The sequence below is a fragment of the Pogona vitticeps genome, chromosome 4 (assembly GCF_051106095.1).
Source record: "Pogona vitticeps strain Pit_001003342236 chromosome 4, PviZW2.1, whole genome shotgun sequence".
NCBI lineage: Eukaryota > Metazoa > Chordata > Lepidosauria > Squamata > Agamidae > Pogona > Pogona vitticeps.
Genome location: NC_135786.1, coordinates 110,277,995 through 110,301,574, shown reverse-complemented (window position 1 = coordinate 110,301,574; position 23,580 = coordinate 110,277,995). Strand labels below are relative to the sequence as shown.

General features: G+C 43.4%; 1 protein-coding gene and 1 long non-coding RNA gene across 2 annotated transcripts; both read right to left on the bottom strand.

The window, feature by feature from the left end:
* Positions 1–583: 583 nt before the first annotated feature.
* Positions 584–14,640, bottom strand: LOC144588859 (uncharacterized). Its single transcript, XR_013544592.1, has 3 exons — positions 14,572–14,640; positions 14,142–14,263; positions 584–13,892 (listed from the first exon to the last, which is right to left on the bottom strand). It is a non-coding gene; the product is annotated as an uncharacterized LOC144588859 (long non-coding RNA).
* Positions 14,641–14,688: 48 nt separating this feature from the next.
* On the bottom strand, positions 14,689–21,490 carry LOC144589108 (uncharacterized). The gene is made up of 14 exons (XM_078393072.1): positions 20,731–21,490; positions 19,988–20,067; positions 19,428–19,482; positions 19,145–19,227; positions 18,744–18,816; positions 18,442–18,524; positions 17,676–17,748; positions 17,374–17,456; positions 16,571–16,628; positions 15,862–15,944; positions 15,490–15,544; positions 15,324–15,391; positions 14,874–14,928; positions 14,689–14,694 (listed from the first exon to the last, which is right to left on the bottom strand). Exons 1-14 carry the CDS (start codon positions 20,755–20,757, stop codon positions 14,689–14,691), a joined length of 882 nt encoding a protein of 293 aa, XP_078249198.1. The 5' UTR covers positions 20,758–21,490.
* Positions 21,491–23,580: the final 2,090 nt, after the last annotated feature.

The window sequence follows — 23,580 nt, the reverse complement described above, 5'->3', positions numbered from 1 at the left end:
CATGTACAAAAGGAATTCTACCAATATTCTGGTGACAAGTTCTCAATACTGACAGTATTCATTAATATGTATATTTAATATAATATATATATACTGCTCTAATGACAGGAACAGTGCATCAGGTCAACCAACTGCTGTTCACTTAGCACTGTTTGGTGGTTTCTGTTCTCTAGGAATAATTTAAAATCAGTGGTTCAAAATTATATTAAATTGAACATTTATAATGAAAACTACAAGTCAGTCCACGAGTCCAGTGCAAGCAATTTTTGAAAAAGAAATGGTGTGCAAAGGAAGGAAGGAAGGAAGGAAGGAAGGAAGGAAGGAAGGAAGGAAGGAAGGAAGGAAGGAAGGAAGGAAGGAAGGAAGGGAGGGAGGGAGGGAGGGAGGAAGGAAGGAAGGAAGGAAGGAAGGAAGGAAGGAAGGAAGGAAGGAAGGAAAGAAAGAAAGAAAGAAAGAAAGAAAGAAAGAAAGAAAGAAAGAAAGAAAGAAAGAAAGAAAGAAAGAAAGAAAGAAAGAAAGAAAGAATTCTAAGAAAAATTGGCTTTTTCCTGGAGCATATTTGAGCAATACATGGTATGGAGTTAACGCATGAACAGGGCCATGACTTGTACAGAATGAAAAATGAGGCATAACGTGGCATGTGCTAAACTTGCTGCACAGATAAGCAGTGGCACATTCTTCAGGAAGTGTTTCCTGTTTTCCATAAACAGTCAACCACACCATAGCTTTTGACCCTACATTGTAAATAACAAATACTTTGGCAGACCAGCTGAATTGGTGTAAATTAAGAGGTGCTTGGTAGGCATTGCTGCTCCTTGTAATGCAATTGGCTGTTTCAGTTTTTTGGATTTGTTGTTGTTGTTGTTTTGCCTATTAAGAAAGCTGATACTCTTTCTTGCTCACTCCATTTACTGCCAAACACTGATTGGGCTGTTGGGAAGAATGCCTCTCAAGAAGATGGAGGAAGCTCATGAACTAGGCAGCCCATCTCAGGAATCTATTATTAAATGTGGTAGTCTAGTCATCAGAATATCAACATGTCTGTGGATATTGTAAGGGAGATGAGGAAAGAGGAATATTCAAGAGTTGCTGCAGAATGCAGATCTAAAATGAACTGCCTCCCCAGAGACTACAAGCAAGCAATTGGTCAGGTAACAGCTCCAAACTCTGCCAGTTCTACGATGAGTTAGACAGAGTTTTATGTGGTGACCCAAGCATATGGTCCATTCATATATCAGACAGCCACAAGCCTCCAGAGAGAACATTGATGTCAGGTACATAGGTTGAAACGGCTGTGCTCTCCATTTTTCCTTCATTAATTCACCCACTAGCGACCTTGTTCCTAATTTTCAGTATTCTTTCCAACAGAGATATTAGACATTCAGGAAGACTTGTCAGTCACCCTCAATCTGTTCCCAACAGATGATTCCCCAGTGGGATCAAAAAAGACAGTGAGTCTCATAACTGTACGGCAAGCAGGCTTGCCATTGTGAGTTATTTTTAATATGTCCCTAATAACTAATTCTGCAGACCAGGGTGAGTCATCAAGTAGCAGTATCAGCATCAGCAGCCTGTCTAGCAGACCTCTACACAGGTCTCACAATACAGAGGTAAGGCAAAGTTTTAAAATATAGAAAATGCAGTAAGAAATACATATCAGTTAGGATATGTCGATAACACTACAATTATGGTCTACATCTACAAACCAATCCTTTTAGCCTGAAAAGATCTGAGATGTTGATATGCATTTAGCACAATCTCCTTATGTAATATGCCAGATTCCCAATGCTTCTAGTCCCTACCCTTATTAACTTTATAGGCACTGAGACAGAAGCCTCACATCGATATGTCGATGGCTACCCATCATGAGAAACATTATACATTACATGATTAATACGTGTATGTAACAATGAGCAGACTACCAAATCGTTAACCACACTACGGCTTATGTTTAAGAAGGAACTCTTTTTTGATGGTTGAATACTTTAAGGTATGTTTTTTTTTTTTTTAAAGACAACCTTTTGTCTATGCATTCCTATATCCCCAATAATTCATAATTTTCTCTCTTCAACTGCCTCCTCTTCGATCTGGCCGCCTGCAACCCAGATGACACCGCTGATCCTGCAACTCGACTAAGTATTGTTAGATGTATAAAGAAAAGTAAAACAAAGATGGACGCTCTGATAACCAGAGTTGCAAAGCAGTTTGAATGGGGTTCTAAAGATTCCCGAACACAGGAGGAAGAAAATGCTGCTGAAACTGGAGCATGAGGAGAAGCTGGCTCACTTGCCCCTTGAAAGGCAGGGCAACATGGGAAAGATTGCACTTGAGTCTCTGAGCCTCATGTGAGATTTGGTACAAGGAGTAAATGGTGGCAACAAACTACTGTCTGATGTTGCTAAAGGGGTGTGTGATTGCAGCAAAGACTCCCCAGAGGATAACTTGGATGATCACGTTATTGCAGCAAGTTCCTCAAGTAAAATCAGCCAAAGTATCAGCCATATGGCAGAGACCAATGACACTGGAATAAAAGAAATGGGTGCTGTAAGGGCTTCTGTTTTGGGAACCGCTAAAATATGTTCCTGTGCAGTTGCAAAGACAGGAACATTAAGGGGATGATGAGAAAGAAAAAAAACAGGAGTGGAAAGTAAAAGACAAAAAGACCCATATATTATTGTAAAGCAGGAGAGCCTTCAGACACCAAACAGCGTGGTGTCAGGAACTCTTGTCCACAGCACCCACCCTGTAGAAAACGGCATGCAAGCCAATTCGGCCATTTACATCCTGAGAATAGTATGCTACTTGTAAACATTTAACAGCTAGCTTTGCTTTTTCTCTCAAAGGCTTCTTTTCCTACTGATGTAGACATGTAGTATTGATCGTTGATCACCAAGTGTAATAATAAATTTTGTTTTCAAATGTGAACACGCTGTGCAGTTTCTCCAACTAATAATAAATGCATGTTATGGTTGATATTAAGGTGCAGAGCAGGGAGAAACCTGAAGGGAAACTATGCAAATATTTAGCAGCTTCAAAGAATTTCTGAATTTTATCACAAAGTTTCAAAAATATTGTTGAAATGATGTGTCAACCTCCAACTGTCAACATCTCTGCAACATTCAAAGAAAAACAGTCCTTCAAAATCCACTGCATCTCCTAACTTTTTTACCTTTCTTCCTGGTAAATTAATACTGTACTAGGTTTCACACAGAGCATGCACAATGTAGTGATTCTGAGCAGAGCTAATTACATATTATTGTTTTTTGTTGTTGTTGGCCTGAGGAAATGTATTTATTTAATTATTTTTTACAAATCAGCTTTTTATCTAACTGCCAGAATACACTGTCCACTGTTTCCTTTAGCCAAAGAGTTTCTGATCAGAAAAGCTAATATGATTGGTCCATTACCTCCCAAACAATTAATTTTTGAACAACAGATCAGTGTCTTCCTACCCCTCCTTCAACATGTCATGATTTTAAGTAAAAGAAAAAAATCCTTTAACTTATGTAAAGGAGTGCTTAAAACTCTTTTTAGACAGTTCTTGCCTCCCCGTTGTATTCTTTGGTTCTCCAAATAGAAGCAGCACATTATTTACCAATGCTGAATGAACAGTTAATTGGGCTGAGTGACACCTCATCATCATAGCAATAAGAAGGATACCTAACATGCACCAGTGCAGCACTTATTTGTTTTCTATGTTTGAGAAATGCAGAAATCGAGAGGCCGGCTAGTTTTCCCCCTGCCAAATAATCATTAGCATCCCTTGCAGAATACAACATGCAAGTTCCCATGTTAAAACACACCTTGCTGTCTCTGCAGTGAATCTCTTTTAACAACTCAACATCATGGGGCAAGGTATTTTACAATACCCAATTGTGATGCTTCACTGAGAATAGAATAATTTCAGGACACATAAACAAATCTTGACGTTTAAGTTGAAGGAAAAGTGTGGGTGGAAGAGCAAACACTTTAATTCACTGCTGTTACTAAAGGAATACATTTCTGAAGACAAGGATCATGGCAACCATCATTCTTCCCCTCCATTTTTAAAGTCACTACAGCATCTAACATCTACTAATGATTGTCCCCATAATCTACTCATTTTGAACAGAATTGGTACACAGATCAAAGCAGTCAGCACTACAGTCCATTCTAGGAAGACTGGGTCAAGGTTTATAAATGAAAGACCAAAGCCAGCAGAGCCTCCTACCCAGAGTCCCAGGTTCTTCTCTTTTTCAGTGTGCCATCATGGATCGTGTATTCGGGTCATCATGGCATTTATTGGTCCAAGAATGAACGGGAGTTGCTATTGTCTGAAATCCAGTGCAGCCTTGATCTCAGACTCCTTATATTTTCAATCCCACTTGCATGAAGAGCAACAATGGCGAAGCTCTTAAAGAGCATGGAAATGCAGATTACACAAGAGCCACAGAACAGAAGACACTGAGACAGAGTTTTAAGAGTGTTGGTCAATATGCAGAAGGCCTCCCCCCACACATAAATCTTGAAAAAGATCACTGTGCTTTGAAACATTGCACCAGCTTTGGACAGATGCCCGACAACCAGACCAGCAGCATGCTTATCCTGCTGGTGAGTTAAAAGAAGGCAGTTGATGGCTAATTTAAACTGTTAACAAAATGGCTGCCTGGGAATTTTTTATGATTATGATTTTGGATTTAGCCTCTAGGGCTCCTTATGGGTCACACTTTTTTTAAAAAATGCAGGGAGAATCCAAATCACAGACAGTAGTGGTTCAGGGGTGGCAAGTCCAGCTCCAGAGACCTAGGAGCAAGGCTCTGTTGAGGATTTTGAGGGTGAAGGTATGGAAGAATATGCATGGTAGTGTTCCCAATAGTCACCTTCTCCCAATGGAGCAGTACACAGTACCCCATGTCATTCTATCCTGTTCTTTAGATAACCAGGCTGCCTTTCAGGGGGAGCAATAGGAACCAGCTACAGTACCAATAAAGTCATTCCACTAGGTATTAATGTAAAAGGTTGCAGTGTATGGCAGTTCAGAACTATAAATCTAGAAGATAAACTACCCCATTTCCTGCCATTACAGGTTCTAGTCCTGCAGTAGTGGGTACTGTCCATGTGGATGGCGGATAGCCCTACTCTCCCGAATGTGCATATCAAAGCCTCACTAGTACCCTGAGGTCACTTTTGTGTGAAGGTGCAGATCCAATAGTTTTTTTCAAAACAAATCTTAACTGAATTTGTAGGGTGTCATTTTAATAATTACTAGCAGTTTTCAACTATTTCTGCACCCCTTTCATTGGAAAGATCACACCAACCTCCAACGTGAAGAACAGAAAGGGGTGGGGGATGCACTTAAAAGTTAAGCTTAACTTATGGTTCTGATTTATACCAACCTTGAGGGAAAATGTTACAGTCAAAATTATTTTTTTTTATTTCTGGACTTGTATTTGTTTGTTTGTTTGTTTTTAAATTAATGGTTGTGATCTTTAAAGTGGTCCACTGCAAGCAGAGATTTGTAAAATGAAACTTCCAGAGGTGAATTATCAGGCAAATATCAGAATATGTACCCCAAACAGGGATGGTTGGTGATGGTTGGCAGACTTTCCTTGTTTTTTTTTTTTTTTTTAAAGCAGCCCCTTAATGTTCCCTGTCCATGGATTCCCAGTATCAAATGATGCCCTCACAGTTCATTTCCCTTGCTGGCCTTCTCCTTGCTGACAGATACCCACTGGAAGTGCAGAGGTACACTGATGAGTCAAAACTCAAACAACATCACCATTGGGGTACCTTAGAGAAGAAGATGTTTCCAAACCCATTTAGGCCATGCTTGAACGCAGTGCCATAGTTTTTAGCCTACTTTCGGTTATTTATTATTATTTATTATTATTTTTAAGGACAATTTCTGTAGTAAGTGTTAATTTTTATTATTAAAGTCTTGGTCCATGGTTCCTCCCCCCCCTATTTCATGGGTTTGTGTCAGGATATTATGACCCACAATATAGAATTTACTCTGTAGTGTGTGAACCAAAGTTTGCTAACAGACCTCCATCTCAGAACAGGTGTGCAGCCACAGAGTCAGCACATGAAGCTGATGCAATCCATGAAATGTTTATTGGACATGAGGTAATATCTGAGAGAAGATATCAGGTGATATGCCCAGTGATTGGTTGTTCAAACTATATAAGTGCTACACACTGTAGTGATGTGTGGAGTATTGTGTTGGAGAGTTGCAGCACGAAGTGCTGTCTGTTTATTTGCTGAAGTGTATTATTGAGTCTGTTGACTGGTGTACATAGTTCTGTTGTACATAGTCTGTAAATATACTGCTGGTGAATTGAACCCACTGTCTCTGTGAGTCTCTTTGCTGTTAACCCGGAAGACTGATTTGTCTCAGAGCCATCTCCACACAAATCTTGACAGTTTGGTTGTTAAAGTATTCCACCACTAAGAGGAACTTTTTAAAATGAGAAATTATAGAGGTAAATTGTCAGGCAAATATCTAAATATGTACACCGCTCAGCCTCTTTTTCTCTCTCTACCCCCATCATTTCTAACAATTGGACTATGGGAGGATGAGGAAGTACAAATGGAGGGAAGCAGAGGGGTTTGCTTGTCATGAGGGAGCGCTTGTAACCAAGGGTTACAGAAGGGAGGTGGGATGAGGGAGGAACTCCATGGCTGTTTGTCTGAAATGGTAAATGGGGAAGCAGTTTGAGTAATAAGAGTATTAGTGGAGTGTCTCATGAAGGTCACAGTGGAATGAAATGGAAAACAGTTGGGGCACAATTTTGGAGCAAAGTTTCTGAAATGGGCATTCAGACATGAGGGAGGAGTTTAAGGACTAGAACAGGACTCAGAGGCTGCAAAACCTCATGGAGCCATTGACTCCTATTCACAGTTTCTCTTTTGAGGAGAGTGCTGCTACCCTTAACTCCAATACCATTTCCCCCTTTAATTTCCAAAAAAATCTGCATATTTTAACATGTCTTGTGTGTAAAGTGTTTCTATAGCTTTAGGCATCGTATCCTATCTTCTATGCTCAACAGCTGAATTTTATTATTTATTATTTTATTATTTATTCAGCTGTACTGAATTCATACTACAGTATTTGATTTAATAATTGTGTTCAGTTTCCCCTTCCATCCATATATTACTTACTGCAGAAATGGGGTGCTGAGGTATAGACAGTGTTCGAGGCAATGTAGAAGGTGAATATCTATTAATGGGTGCCTAATATAGTAGGCAAATGTTCAAATGTAATGTTGAAGTAAGTACAGTCTTTACTGTACGTAAGGTGGGTTTGATTTCTAGTTTAAAATAGCAAGTACTTCTTTGCCTTTAGTAAATAAAATGCTTATAATTACAGTGATCTCTGTGCTCTTTATTGATATATCAGTAGGCCACTACTTTACATTAATAGGGACTGGTCAGGACACCCACAGATAAGAAACAGCAGTAGTTGCCCCTTGTGAGGAAATAGGAGGAAACTGGGAGTTGTAGTCATAGAAAGATGGAGTCTGTTAGGTTCTGTGTAAGATGGATTTGAAGGCACTGAAATGCTCTCTTGAGATTGTTGTTAGAATTGTGCTGCCAGGCATGAAAATAAGGGAGCAAGGCCAAAGAGGCCCAGAGAAGACGAAAACAGAGCATACCGCTTAATTGAGGAAAGATAAGCCAACTAGGCTTGGATCTTCTCATGTGAAATGTGGGTGACGAACTGTGTTACAACCACTTGCTCTTAACTGGTTAACTTAGAAGTGTCATAAAGAAGGTGGTCCAGAGGCATGTAGAAAATAGTTGTTCATGTATGTAATTGATGTCCGTTCGTTGCTGGATGTTGTGGACTGAGAGGTTTGTCTTTTGAAGGAGAGGGGCGAAATAGCCCAGCTTCTAGATGTAGAGACAGCAAAGATGATTATTTAGCTTAGTTCTAGTTGTTCTTATTTTATTTAGGAATAGTGAACTTATTTTAATCATTGTATCTGCTGGATATGCCTAATGTTTATGCCTTTTAAAGCTACAACTGTATTCTAATGAAACTTCTTTATTTTCTTAATAAAAACAAATATAATTCTTCTACAGAGGGCTGGTTTCTTGAACAGCAGGATTTACACCTAAATCCAGTGAGGATTTGAGAAGGTCACTAATTGCTACAGTAATGTTGAGAGGTCCTACCTGGCCAGACTGTTGTACTGTCAAATTAAACACATAATCAATTGTTTACTGCCTTGTAAGCAGGCAAGTGTTCTCTTTTAGGTCAGGCTTGTCCATGGGGCATGTACTATGCACTTCTGAGGCCTAAAGGACCTACCTCAGGCACTAAAGGTGGTAGTTTTATATCCACAGTGACTCCCTGACCAAGATCATTATCTCTTTAGGGGGAGGTGATTGTGACACCCCTTGTTCTGGTACAGTTGGGAGGAGCATGCAGTAGGGTGGATTCCCTGAGGACATTCTCAGTACTGTACAGGGGGTGTAAAAAAAGATGGGCAGTTATGTTAAAAAAAAAAGGAGGAGGGGTCCCTGGCTGCATTCCTGCCCTGCTACTGAAGGGCAGTTCACTTTCAGTAGGATGTAAAACATTGCACTTCACATATGTTTATTGCCATTTTTCTTGAGAGTTGCAAATCTTGAAAGGAGAATGCTGGAGAAGAGAGAAAAGATGGGTTGGTGGTGCCCCACCTCCTGACAGATGTCGCTGAATAAAAGCCAGGTAATTCCTCTCCTTTTGGGAGAACCTGCTCCATCCCCAGGTTCAGCAGAGAAAACCCTCATCCATTTCCTGCTGGTCTTGAGTTCCTGGATCTTTCTAGGCCATTGGGTGCTGAGGTCACTCAAAGGCACCATCCCAAACCCTGCAAAAGGGGGCAGGAAAGGGCCTTCTGGAGAGTAAGGGCAGGGCTTCACTGGGTTAGGTAGGAGGTGGAGCACACCCACATCATTTCACATACAGATACCTCAAAAGCTGCAGATCTCGAAAGGAGAATGCTAGAGTTCGGGGGACTATAAGGAATGCTGGTTTCCATCAGAGGATGGGAATGAGGGTGCTGACATTGGGGAAAGAGAATGAAACAGCAATGTTTTGTGACCGTGGATGGGCTTGATTTTTAGTTTAAAATACCAAGTACTATTGCGGCTTAAAAATTATAAAAATATTATTATTACAGTGATCTCTGTGCTCTTTAATGATATATTGGTAGGCCAATTACTTGCATTCCGTACTTTCCATAACAGCAGTTATGCAGTGGATATAATCATTAATTAGCAGCCATGTTCTCCACTAGGAATGAGGTAAATTTGTATATCAGGGACATAAATGTCCTTGATTAATGGTCATTGCATGCACAGGTGCTGTGACTTCAGTGACATGTGGACCATATTAAAAGAAAGAGGAAACATTTATCAGCCATTGATGATAGAGTAATTGGGGTGATAGGACTGATTTAGAGAGAACCTCTTTTTCCAACAGCAATGTAACAACGGGTTTGTGTACCAGTAAACAGGTTCCCTCATCATTTCTCAAATTATTTTTTTCTTTGTGGTAAACATGACAAGCCATAGGCTGAACTGGTAGCATTACTCCATGGTTTTAAATAGGCAGTAATATTACACATGTGGCCTGAGGATTGGAAAAGATCAGTCTATATCCCAATTCCAAAGAAGGCCATTGCCGAAGAATGCTCCAACTACCGTACAGTTGCACTCATTTCACACGCTAGCAAGGTTATGCTCAAAATCCTCCAAGGCAGGCTTCAGCATTATGTGGACTGAGAACTCCCAGAAGTACAAGCTGGATTTCAAAGGGGCAGAGGAACTACAGACCAAATTGCTAACATTCGCTGGATTATGGAGAAAGCCAGAGAGTTCCAGAAAGACATCTACTTCTACTTCATTGATTAAGTAAAAGCCTTTGACTGTGTCAACCACAACAAACTATGGCACGTTCTTAAAGAAATGAGAGTGCTTGACCACCTTATCTAACTCCTCAGAAATCTCTATGTGGGATAGGAAGCAAAAGTTAGAACTGGATATGGAACAACTGATTGGTTCAAAATGGGGAAAGGAGTACGACAAGGCTGTATATTGTCCACCTGCTTATTTAACTTATATGCAGAATACATCATGCGAAAGGCAGGACTGGATGAATCCCAAGCTGGAATTCAGATTGCCGGAAGAAATATCAACAACCTCCGATATGCAGATGATGCCACTCTGATGGCAGAAAGTGAGGAGGAATTAAAGACTCTCATAATGAGGATGAGAGTGCAAAAAAAATGGTCAAAGCTATGGTTTTTCCAGTATCAATGTATGGAAGTGAGAGCTGGACCATAAAGAAGGCTGACTGCTGAAGAATTGATGGTTCTGAACAGTGGTGCTGGAGGAGGGTCTTGAGAGTCCCCTGGACTGCAAAGAGAACAAACCTATCCATTTTGAAAGAAATCAACCCTGAGTGCTCCCTGGAGGGACAGATCCTAAAGCTGAGTCTCCAATACTTTGGCCATCTCATGAGAAGAGAAGACTCCCTGGAAAAGGCCCTGATGTTGGGAAAGTGTGAAGGCAAGAGGAGAAGGGGACGACAGAGGATGAGGTGGTTGTACAACATGAATTTGACCCAACTCCAGAAGGCAATGGAAGACAGGAGAGCCTGGCATTCTCTGGTCCATGGGGTCACGAAGAGGCAGACAAGACTTAAGGACTAAACAACAATATTATACACAGGGGAAAATAAATCTTTTTTTTTACCCATAAGAACCACTGGTCTGTTCCCAAATGGCAGCTGGAAACCTTATTTTCACAGCAGTGAATTTTGCAGAGCCAGTTGAGGATGGGTATCTACTACTGGATGTGATTAATCAAATAAAAGGCAACAGGTCATTTGTTATCTTTCACCACACTAGCAGTCTACCAGGCTGCACACTGTGACCTGTATCTCTGGGCAGAGGGGGGGGGGAATCTCTCAAATCTCTCCTCAATAAAAATCCTTCCAAAGATTCAATCTGAGTTGCTATTTTTCTCTGCTCTGCAGTCAGATATGTAAACCAATGAACTTCCAACAGATAATGCCTAGCTATGTTTCTAGGAGCCTACAGAATATAAATGGAACTTGATTTTTATGGGAGGATGGTGAGATGTATAAAATTAGAGAAAAAAAATCTGTCTTTCTTAGGCTACAGCTGCCATAATTCCTCAGTTAGGGGTAACTTCTGTGGCTACATTATGTTCTATGATAGGAGACTTCCATTGTCTACAAAACAGCTAGGAACAGGTTTTCCTCAGAACATCAACATCTTCACATTGAGAGGAGGAGTCTTCAGGTTATATGTTTACGATGTCCAGCTGGGAATGCCTTCCCTTATTGACTCATCACACAGAATGGCTGTTTTCTTGTAGAACAGAATTTTCAGACCGAAAGAGTGACTCCTTCCTTTATCTTATATATCCAGTTTTATAACAAGCAAATGTGGAGAGGGAACTCCCAAAGCTGATATAAGACATCCTTAAAGTCCATATCTCCAAATGCTATCCATTTCAATTCTGAAATTTAGGTTCCCTTTGTATTTTAACCGTGTTTGAATTGGCTATTGCACCCTAATGATTAGGTTCTTTTGTCACTGAGGTTAAGGAGGGTAGCATGGTTTGAATTTTACCCTGTGCACTGGCCAGAGTAGTGTATACTCACTAACTGGGCAGTAGATACATTTAATCTTTAAACAAACAAAACAAAACAAAAACAAAAAAGAAATACTATCCTTGCAGGTCTAATGGTGTCTTCAGATATAATGTATGAGGAAGCCTATGTAGATAATCATGCTGGAGTCATTAAAACAGTGCAGTAAGATTAGGCTTCACCCACAGATTTCCTGGGACCTGTAAGCTTTGTACATCCATCAACAGTCTGGGATCATTCCAAATCTCTCTTTAAAATTCAAAATTGCTTCTATCAGGTGTCATCCTATAGTTGCCCTTTTTATGAGAAAAAGAGCAACTATACATGAGCAACAAAATGAATAAAAATATCAAAACAATCTATTGTAATAGTTTAAAGATTAACTATATGATTTCAACGTATATTTTGGGGGACTTAAGTGCATTTTAACATACATATAGGTTGATCTCTCTCTCTCTCTCTCTCTCTCTCATTTTTATACAACCCACATTTGGCTGAGGGTTATTCTCTACAGTTTACAAGTACTACTGCCCATTTTTAAAATGGGCAAAGATGTAGTTTTCCATTCAAAGACTGGAACACAGACCAGCTGATGGGCTAATCAAGCACTGATGTGAACATGATTAAAATCTGAGTAAAATTCAGCTAACTGGATTTACCACTGTGTTTAACAGAGAGAAATTGGATTGAGAAAAGATCAATTAGGAAAAAGGAGATTGCTCAGTTCCTGTCCTGAGAACAAAACTTCCGAGGCTTGTCAGTTATATCCCACCTCGGGCAACTCACAGCAATGCCTGGGAACCTCATTGGAATCTCCTGCAAGGTCTTGTAATGGCTGAGCCTAAAGGGGAAGAAGCCACCAGTGCCCTTCTCATAGCTTGCCAAATCCATAGAAAGACTTGGAAAGACCATGTGCTTTAAACATGTCCTTGTTATCCTTTCCCATGGAAAGGAAGACGGAAGATAAAATCTAGTAGACTGCAGAGCTCCAGCCAACCAAGGTAGCCCAGCCTTCTCTGACTTAGCGCTCTCTAGATGTCTTGGACCGTCACAGTTCCGGCCTCAAAGGCCAGGAAAGATGGGAATTGTGACACAAGCATATTGAGAGGGTTCTGCTTTTGGAATGACTGGATTAAATATTCCGATGAATCTTGAGATAGGAAGGAATGTCTTGTGAAAAAATACATAGTACACATGAATAATTCAACAGTATAAATTATTTATTTACTACACAATTATAATAAAGTTGAGTATATACATTTATTCAAAGTTCTTCTTGACATTTCATGCGGAACAAAATAGTATTACATAATTTAAAATAATTTGAGGGAAGGTTGCTATGGGGAAGGCAAAAACCCCACATTGCTTAGGAAAAATAGGAAATGTGGGTAAAATTCCTTCCCAGCCCCATCAACTGGCAGCTAACAAATGTCCATAGCAAGAAAAGCCACATAACAAGGGAAAGGAAAGGGGGGAGGTTCTTTCATTGAACCTCAAAGCAGGAACACTCCGTGGGGGGGGGGGGAACGTTGCCGCTCTTCTTTCTTCTTCCCAGGTCTTGACTTCTCGAATGGTGGGGAGAGGCGGACCTTTGGCAAGAACCAAACAGTGTCAGCAAGGATGCTCCTGCTCCTCCTCCCTTGCCATTCCAGCTGCGAAACCCCATGAACAGCTCAGTTCACCCGGGGAGCAGGTTGTAGAAACCAGCGGGGTGGGAGAAAGGGGGAAATGAACAGAGGAAGGAGGTTTGGAGGCAGCTGGAGGGGAAGGGGAGGAGAAGCAGAACAGCCTGGCTGGAGAAAGGGGTTGGAGAGGTTGCCTTTTCAGTGCTGCCACTGCTCCAGATATGCAATGGCAACACAGGCCTGGAAGGGTAGGAGTTGTGGGGGGCGAGGAGAGAAACAATGGGGTGGTGGTGCCCCACCTCCTGACCGATGTTGCTAACAGGACCTTCCTCTGCTGTAGGGGCCAATTCTCCTTGCTCAAGTTCAGCAGAGAAAACCCTCGCCCGTTTCCTGCTGGTCTGGAGCTCCATGATCTTTCCAGGCCATTAGGTGAGGAGGCACCATCCCGCACCCTGCAAAGTGAGGGCAGGGAGGAAAGGGCCTTCTGGAGACTTAAGGGCTGGGCTTCCCTGAGTCAGGAGGTGGAGCAGCCCACCCACATCCCTTCTCTTCCAGATACCTTCCCTTTTTAGCCATGGTGCAGCTGAACTGTCCTTTCACTCAAGGTGACCTCATTCCTAAAAGAAAAGAAAAATAAAATAAAAAATAAAAATTGACATCATAATTTCTCATCTAACTGGAGATCTAAAAACAAAGCAACATATTTGTTTACTCCTTCTCTATTTTTTAATTAGCTTACGCTGTGACTTACATCCGATCTCTATCCCTTCCATGGAGGCCCTGTCTAAAGCAAACTCTGACCTACACCTCACTAGACAGCCTCTTCAGTGGAGAGGACTTTGTTTTCTTCCAGCTCTTTTCCTTACCTGTCTGCAGCATCCTGTGTCCGAACAGGAGCAGGGAGAAAGCCTTCTGGAGGTCGCCCTTCATCTCAGGAGCAACTCGCCGGGCTGCAGGATCCTGGCTGCTCCACAGATTTCTTCAAGGCCTAGAAAAGGAGAGAAGAGCTAGTGATGGCCTGAATGTTGGGATTCATTTGGAAATCCCCCCCCCCCCAAGCAAATGACTACATTTGAACCACAACCTCTTCTCAAAGGCCACTATTGTACATTTCTCCGATGGCTGTTCTCAGCAGCATAGAAATCTACAGCCTGACGTACGCAGAGGGATACCTTCTAAAATGAAAAGGCCACCTGCCACCCACCCTCTTAGTCATTCTTCTTCAGAAGGGGCCGCAATCCCTGAGTGGCTTCAGACGTCCTTTAGCTCAGCTTTCCTTAGATAAGAATACTCTACCTTGCTGTCTCAGACAAAGGCTACCACTCCTCTCGCTCCAGGCTCCTGATGAGGTCTTCTAAGGAATCCTATCAAGGAGAGTGAAGTGTTCAAGCCAAGGCTGCCTTGCTCCCCAAACTAAGGCTGAAGCAAGATTAGCCCAATCTTAGAGCAGGAATAGGCCTGTTGGGGCTGTTTTTGCTAGCTGAGGTTGCCATTCCAATATGAGGAAAGCTTAGACTTTTAAAAAAAAGGGATTCCCCTTAAGGCCAGGGTGTTTGACATCCTTCCTGATACACGGTTTCTGCCCTCTCCTTACTTACCCAAGGGGAGAGAGCCTCTTTCAGGGTGTATGATTCCTCCTGTCGCTCCGAGACCCTAGAAGAAAGAGACCTCTTATTAAGGACCCAAAGATCCTGCAGACAATGGGTCCATCGCACCCAACGTCTTGAGAATAGGGACCAAGTTCTTCTGCTTTGAAATATATTGGATCCCCCATTCAGCACATGCCTAATTTGTCTCCCTCTCGTTCTGGACCTCCAGTTCCTCTGAGAATCCACTGGGGCCAGGTCAAAGCTGCTGAAAACTCTTGTCTATATCACACACCAAAGCAAAGGCTTTAGCCTTGCTTTATAAGAGAATCACTACCCTTGGAGAGAATCACTACCCTACCAGAAAGTACGCCTCTCCCTTATCTGAACAGAAAAGGCCACCCTTCTTTCTTAGGGAAGGTGCTGTGATTCTTGGGTGTCTTTAGGCTAAATGCACGGTACCTCTCTGGACTGAACAGGGGCTCCCTCTCCATCTTCTCCAGGCTCCTGATGATCTCTTCTAAGGAATCCTGTCAAGGAGAATCAAGTGTTAAACCCAAGGCTTCCTTTCCCCTTAAGGTTTTTATCATCCTTCCCGATACAAGGTTTCTGGCCTTTCTTTCCTTACCGAAGGAGAGGGAGACTCATCTTCAGTGAAGGCACCTTCTCTCGGCTCTGGAACCCTAGAGGAAAGAACCCACCGCATGAAAGACAAGAACAGCCCTGCAAACTATGGGTCCCTCCCGCCCAATAATCCAAGAGAGGCAGCAGATCTCCTGCCTCGGATACTCTTGGATCTCTTATTTAGTGACTGACTCGCTGTCATCTGTGACTTCTAGATCCACTCTCATAACACCCAGCCTTGAGCAAAGCAGCAGCCGGAAGCAGCTACGTGCTCATCAAGGTGCCCATATATAGTGTGACCCAGGCTTTGGGCAGGTTGTGTCTTCTCAGTCCACACCCCCCCCAAAAAACACCAAAACCTCAGCAAATAGATTACCTGGTTGGATGGGGAGAAGGCACATGTGCTTCCTTTTGCACACTACCCAAATCATCCTGGGTCCCCTGTTCTTCTGAGGAATCCTAGGAATGGAATTCATACATTTCTTACCCAGTTTCAAAGAAAACCTTTACCAATGCCAAACAGCCAGGCAAGCTGCACAGTCCCATTGTGCCCCATTAAAAAGGGAATAATAAACCACTTTTTCAGTTTTATCTACCTAGAAAACCCTGAAGAGGTTCGGTGTATGTGGGAATGGATTTCAGAATTATTATTATGCCAAGACCAGGGCTTAAAACAGGGAACTATGGCTAGGCCGTGCTTCCAGAATGATGAGCGCATTCTGAGTAAGGGCTGTTGTCAGTCCTCAGGTTTCTGAAAGAAGGACCAGTCCTTTCAACAGAACTGATTCCTCTTCAGAGAAGGAGCATCTGACTTCTTCCCGGCTGGATTCACTTCTCTGGGAGTTGCAGCCCCCTTAGAGTTGGCGGGAACGGGAATGAAGAAATGGGAAGGGGGAAGGACAACCAGACCGTTATCTCCCCATTGAAAGACTTTTGTGAGGTTTCAGAAGAGGAAAAGGAGTGCTGGGAACCAGGCAAATGAAAGGGGAAAGAAGGAATCCCAGAGAAAACTTTGGATGGATTTCGGACCATGCCTCCCTCCGACTTTTGCTCTTTTACGTGCCAGGCAGGCTTTCCTGTCTTACCCAAACAGAGAAGGACTCTTCAACAGTGAAGGTTTGGTTCCTCTGTATCTGCAGGACGCTAGAAAGGGAGAGGGGAGGAGAGAAGTGATGGGTCGGAAAAGAAAAGCAGGGGAGGAGCCCTGCTGTGCCAGACACAACTATGAAAGAGTGAGCAACCAGATCCCCTTGGAAGCTGAGAAAGATGCCAGCAAGACAACAGAGAGGATATCTTTTGTTCCTTCATTACACAGACAATGAATTATGTCCCAGGCCAAGGTCTAATTTTACTATGAGAATCAAGGAAATACTGGGAGGCTTCAGACAACACAACAAGTTAGACACCAGATGGAGAGGGTTATTGCATCTTATTGTGCAACATTACTGTGATGATGTATGAGCCTTCTTGGTTACCACTGTCTGAAGGAGCAGTCAAAGGAAGCAAGGGTATCTCTCTACTTTTGTTTCCCTTGTGTCCTCTGCCAGCGGACAGATTCCTTTTCTGGTTGGTTCCCTCTCAACAGAGTGCGGAAGGAACCCAAGGACAAATTTTTCTCTACTGACCAAAAGGTAACAAATATAGGGAGGTGGGAGCAGAGCGTCTTGGTGCCAGGACACCCAGCAGACACATTTAACGCTTCAAGTGAGAGGAGCTGAACAAAGGGCACCAGCAGGATGCTGATCCACAACAAGGCGGAGGGCTTGGCTTAACGTTCTTTGAGAATCCACCCCCTCAATCCCTAAAAAGTGAAGTGACCAAAGTGGGACAGACCTCTTGCAAAAACGGATGCCCTCCCTGACCCTTCCCCTACTTGAGAAGGGCCTACCTGGCCAAATTGGGAGAAGGGAACCACTCCTCATCCTTGATGCTGCTCACATCGTCCAGGGTGTCCTGTTGGTCTCGGGAATCCTGGGAACCCAAACGGTGCATGTGTTAATTCACTCATTTCCCTCAAGTTAAGCTTACCCCAGGTTCTGCCCAAGGCTGTACTCAGGGCATGTGGGGGTCAACCTTTACCCAATTAGACTGTCTTGGAGCATTTTGCAGCTGGACGTTTTGCCCCCTTTTATCCAGCTGCCCCACCCCAACTTCTGCCTTTCATCCAGCACACAAGCCTCCATTTCTTACCAAGGTGTTGGAGTTCTCTACCACATCATAAGTCACGTTCTTCCTTGGCTCCGATGCAGTGAGGGAGAAAATCCTAGAGTACAAACAGAAAGCAATGAAACAATTCAACAAGCTAGGGATTGAAAGGGGCCCTTGTTTATTGCTTATGAGCAGGGGATGGATGATCCCTCATGGTTCCAAACTGCTCCAGACAGCAGGCGCATCTGAACCAACTATGAAAGAGTGGGCCACCAGGTCCCCTGGAAGCTGAGAAACATGCCATGAAGACAACAGAGAGGAGCTCTTTTCTTCACTGTTTAAAGTGAGCATCTATTCTGTCCCAGGCCAAGGTCTAATACTGTTATGACAATCAAGGAAATGCTGGAAGCGTTCAGACAACACAACAAGCTAGACAACAGACGGACAGGCTTATTGCAGCTTATTGTGTAAGATTTCTATGATGATGGACCATCCTTCTGGAGAAGAAATCCAAGAATAAACAATGGAGTTTTCCTCCACTAATCCAGGAGGGAACAAAAATGAGGAGGGGGAAGCAGGGATGCTTGGTGCCAGAACACCCAGCTGACTCAGGTAAATCTTCCAGGGAGATGCGCTGAACAGAAGGCACCAGCAGGATGCTCATCCAGAACAAGGTGGAGAGCTTGGCTTATCGTTCCTTGAGAATCCACCCCCTGACTCTCTAATAAGTGAAGTGACCAAAGTGGGACAGACCTCTTGCAAAAACGGATGCCCTCCCTGAGCCTTCCACTCCCTGAGAAGGGCCTACCTGGCCGAATTGGGAGAAGGGAACCACTCCTCATCCTTGATGCTGCTCACATCATCCAGGGTGTCCTGCTGGTCTTGGTATTCCTAGGAACCAAAACGATGAGTGTGTTAATTCACTAATTTCCCTTAAATTAAGCTTACCCCAGGCTCTGCCCAAGGCTGTACTCAGGGCATGCGGGGGTCAACCTTTACTGAATTAGACCGTCTTAGAGCCTTTTTCAGCTGGATGTTTTGGCTCCTCTTATCCAGCCACCCCACCCCAACCTCTGCCTTTCATCCAGCGCACAAGCCTCCATTTCTCACCAAGGGGCCAGAGCTCTCTTCCACATCATAAGTCTCGTTCCTCCTTGGCTCCCATGCACTGAGGGAGAAAGTCCTAGAGTGCAAACATAAGGCAATGAAATCATAAGGAAAGAAAAGGGCGTGGATAACCCTGCTGGACTCTCCATCCAGTTTTCCTCCAGTTTTATGCAAAGTGGAAGGTGGGCCGGGAATTGAAACAACCCAACAGAATACTTGGAACTGGATCTGCTTTCAGTCCAAAAAGAGATCAAAGCAGGGCAAAGGTGTAAGTGGGAATAAGGACGCTCAATCCACCAGGACACTGCTCATCCTTAAGAAGCCAGGAGTTCTATTTTGTTGCTCCCTGAAATTACACACTCAACTCTTCCAAGATTAAAAAAAAAAAAAAAAACATAGCTTACATGTCAGATGTGGGGGTAGGGATGCAGTCTTCATCATTGATGCTCCTTATATTATTAAGAGTGCCTTCGCTGTTGAGGAAATCCTAGGAATCAAAATCATGTGGGTGTTACTTAATTCATGTCAAAGCCAAGCCTGCCCTTGTCCCAGCCAGGATTACATTCATGGTTACCGGAGGGGCGGGGGAGCAAAGTATACTCCATGGTGCCCTCCGGCATCGTGACTACTCTTACTGCCCACCACCCACCCACCCTTTCTACCAGGGGACATCCCTTCATTTCTTACCCGGGGGCTGGAGTTTTCTTCAACCTCGTAGGTCACGTTCGTAGGCTCTGGTGGACTAAGGAGGAAATCCACAAATTGCAATTGTAAGGCAAGGAATCCGTGAGGAAAACCTCGCAGGACTCTGCCCTTCTGCAGCCCAGCATGCCCACATGAGCCAGCCATATACCTTTCTAAAGTTTATGTTTTGCTAGCACATTCTGGTAGTATTGTTTTAGTCTCAGCAATCAGGCCTTCAAATTAAGCCCCATTAGGTTATTAGGCTGAAACTAAGCTCCTCAAAGATTGCATATATAAGTCAAGAAAAACAAATTCCATGAGAAACTGATGCCTTTCACCACTTCTGGGAGCACTGCTTCTAGACCAGGGTTAAGCACATGCTCTAGAGACCCTGAATTATTCCTTAATCCGTGCCTATGCAAGTACGAGAAAGTGTTTTTGCCCCACATTCTTCATTTCCTCTCTATGTTTCTCTCCCCCTCAGCCCGACAAGTTCCTTCATTTGCTGTTCCAGGTTTGCTTGGAAGCCCCTTGGGATCAGGGACCTGATTTTGTCACCTTACCTGGCAGGAGGGGCCTCAGGAGCCTCTTCTTCCTTTGTGGTGCTGGAGAAGCAACACAGCAGCCGCCACCACTTGGCTTTCTGCAGAAGAGAGCAGAGGATATGGATGGCAGGGGTGTGGGTGTGGGTGCAGGCCAGGCCCTCCTAAAACGTCCATCACCCACCATCTCCTTGTCCCCGAGTGCACAGAGGGTGCCTCAAAATAAGAAGCATCAGATAATAGATTTGTGCTTTCCACCTGCCCCTTGAATCTGCTTGGGAGCCTTTGGGGCAGAGGGGAGGGTGTTCCCCAGGGAGAAGGGCTGGGGAGAGAACAAAGCCTGTCCTTTTTTTGGCACAATGTACCTGACTGTATTGAGAAGATTGATATTTTCTATTTGCACATTTCATTTCGTTTTCTAGGTTAGAATTCTAATCCACTGAAAAGATTTTCTCTTCCAAAATCTGGAAAAAGCTGTTTGGAGTTTAACTTTAGAACTCTGAAGCCAAACCCCTTGTTCACGGGGCCAGTTGTAAGGAGTGTGGGGGTCGTGTATCCTTTTTCCAGCACAGAACCAAGTCTGCTGCTCCAACCCTCCTTGGTCTTATTGCTCAGAACAGTTCTTCTCAGGACAGTATCTTGATAAGTCTGGGGTGCAAGTCAAGGCACCTGGCTCTGTCCCCTCTCCATAGGGCCTCCCCTTCCCCCCAAGATATCAAGGGGAGCTCCAGCCCACCCCCCTTCCCAAGGCGGCCAGAACTTACTCTGTTTCTTCTCAGACGAGGAGCCATGATCTCCAGGGGCTCAAGGACTTGGTCTCACCCAAGTAGAAGGGATGGCACACGGGCGCAAGCAAACAGCCCCAGCCAGAAGACCTCGGAGGAGCTTCCAACTGCCACCAAGTCCACTAGGGGACTGAGCAACACAGGACCGGCCCGGAACCTGGTTGCCTTGGCGACCAGGTAAACACCTAAGGTCTGGGAGTTCCGAGCAGTCTTGGCCAGCCTTTGAGTCCAAACAGAAAAGAGCTCTCCCTTTGGAGCCAAGCTTGGCCATGGAGGCTGCCAGCTCCCTTTCCGGCCTGGCTCCTCTGCGTCTGGCAGAAGCATTCGGAGAAATAGAAACATGCACTCTTGACAACGCATGCAAAGTTGCCCACAGACAAAGATGGCTTCAAAAATGGAGAAACAAACAGTGTTAAAGACTTAGTTTTTACATGTCCCGCTACAATCCCTCAGACGTTTATCCAATAGAGCCCAGGAACCAGAAACTGCCAGAAGGCTTTCAGGAGGGGGGTGCAGAGTAATCTTACAAGGATTTTAGAAGTCCCTGTGGCTCCTTTCTTTCTGGGAGAGTCAAAGGCTTTCTTCCTGCAATTTGGTCACAAAAATGTGTCTGATAAATGGCCCAGTGCCACTTTGTTTTGTGACTGGTCTCCCATAATGTAGAAAGAACTGAAATTAAACATGAAGGGGTGCTGTATAGCCTGAGGAAGAAGGATTTTACATATCAAAACTTGAAATATCATGTTTGTTTGTTTGTTTGTGCAAATGCACTAGTCTGTGCTGTTTACAGTCAACTAAAAGAATGCATGGAAGTAAAAATAAAATGCAATACAGTTAATCCACAGATCAAGAAGCGAAAATACCACAATAAAATATGGCATACAAAGCTACCTTTTCCAGTATGATCAGGCAAGGTCCTTTGCATCCATCTGATCACATCTGTTTCACAATGAGAATATGTCATGTAATTCATATTGCTTTCAGTTCTGGTCATCAAACTTCAAATAAATTATAGCGGAACTGGAAAAGGCGCACAAAAGAGCGACTAAAATGATGACTGGGCTTGGGCACCTCCTTTTGAGGAAAGGCTTCAGCATTTTAGGCTCTTTAGTCTAGAGAAAAGGTGTCTGAGTGGGGACATGACTGAGATAAAAGTATGCAGGGGATGCATAGAGTGGTTAGAGGGAAGCTCTTTTAACCTCTCACGCAATACCAGAACCAGGGGACATCACCTCAAATTTAGTTTTGGGAGAGTGAGAAGAGACAAAACAAAATATTTCCTGACCCAGCATGTTGTTAGTCTGTGGAACTCCTTGCCGCAGGATGTTGTGATGTCATCTGCCCTAAATGCCTTTAAAAGGGGATTGGACAGATTCCTAGAGGAACAGTCGATCTCAGGTTACAGGCCGTGATGGGGATGTATAATCTCCAGGTTTCAAATAAAGGTACCTCCAAATGCCAGACGCAGGGGAGAGGTATCAGGAGACAGGGATCTAGCTGTCTCATGTGCTTCCAGAGGCATCTGGCGGGGCCACAGTGATATACCAGAAACTGGACTAGATGAGCCCTTGGCCTGATCCAGCAGGGTTCTTCTTATATTCCAACTATGGAAACCTAGCTCAAATCACGGCCTGCCTATGGGATCTCTAGTTGGGGGAAAGGATATGGGTAAAACCAGTTCTGAAGGAGCTCCAGATAGTAACTTTGGTCATATGGGAATGTGCGTGGTTTCTCTTTTACTCTCTAAAGAGCCCCAAGTAGTCTGTGTTCACTAATTGGGCAGCAGATCCGTCAAATAAATAAATAAATAAATAAATAAATAAATAAATAAATAAATAAATAAATACCGACCTACCCACACACATACATACATAAAAACATACATGCATACTGTCCTTACAAGTTTTGTGGTGTCTTTAGATGTAAGAAAATGTCTATGTTAGATAATCATACTGAGGTCATTAAAATGGTACAGTGTTATCAGCCTTCATCCACAGATTTTTCCTATCTGGAAGGTTTGGTCCTCCATCTTAGGTCTCGGATCATCACAAATCTCCCTGGGGAATTCAAAATTGCTTCTCTCAGGTGTACTCCTACAGGGACCTTTTTTGATGGGAAATAGAGCAAATATACATAACAAAAGCAATCCAAATATCGAAGGAATACATTGTGTCACTTTAAAGATTAACTATATATTTCACTGAGTATTTTGGGGGACTGAGGTCCATTTTCACATGCACACAGGGGGTTCTTTCTCTCTCTTTGTACCTCCCTCTCTCTGATTTTTATACAACCCCCATCTGGCTCAGGGTAACTCTGGACAGTTTACAACCAACACTGTCCAGTTATAAAAGGGGCAAAGATGTAGCATTCATTTCAAAGATTGGAACACAGAGCAGCTAATGGGCTAAGCAAGCACTTATGAGCACTGCTTAAAATCAGAGTAAAATCCAACTTGCTGGGTTATCGATGAGTGTATCTGAAAGAAAATATACTGCAATTGGATTGAGAAAAGACCAGTTAAGAAAAAGGACATTGCTCAGTTCCCATCCTGAGAACAAAACTTCCTAGGCTTGTCAGTTATATCCCACCCCAGGGAACTCACAGCAATGACTGGGAACCTCATTGGAATCTCCTGCGAGGTGTTGTAATGGCTGAACCTAAGGGGAAGAAGCCACCAACGCCCTTCTCATAGCTTGCCAAATCCATAGAAAGACTTGGAAAGACCACGTAGTTTAAACATGTCCTTGTTATCCTTTCCCATGGAAAGGAAGACGGAAGATAAAATCTAGAACCCTGGAGAGCTGCAGCCAGCCAAGGTAGCCCAGC

Bases quoted from the DNA above. Each gene is read 5' to 3' on its own strand.
- LOC144589108 (XM_078393072.1), bottom strand. From the start codon at position 20,757: ATGGCTCCTCGTCTGAGAAGAAACAGA. The intron at 17,749-18,441 runs GTAGGCCCTTCT...TTTGTACTCTAG, and splicing joins CCTTCTCCCAATTCGGCCAG to GATTTTCTCCCTCACTGCAT. The intron at 15,945-16,570 runs GTAAGACAGGAA...TTCCATTCCTAG, and splicing joins AAGAGTCCTTCTCTGTTTGG to GATTCCTCAGAAGAACAGGG.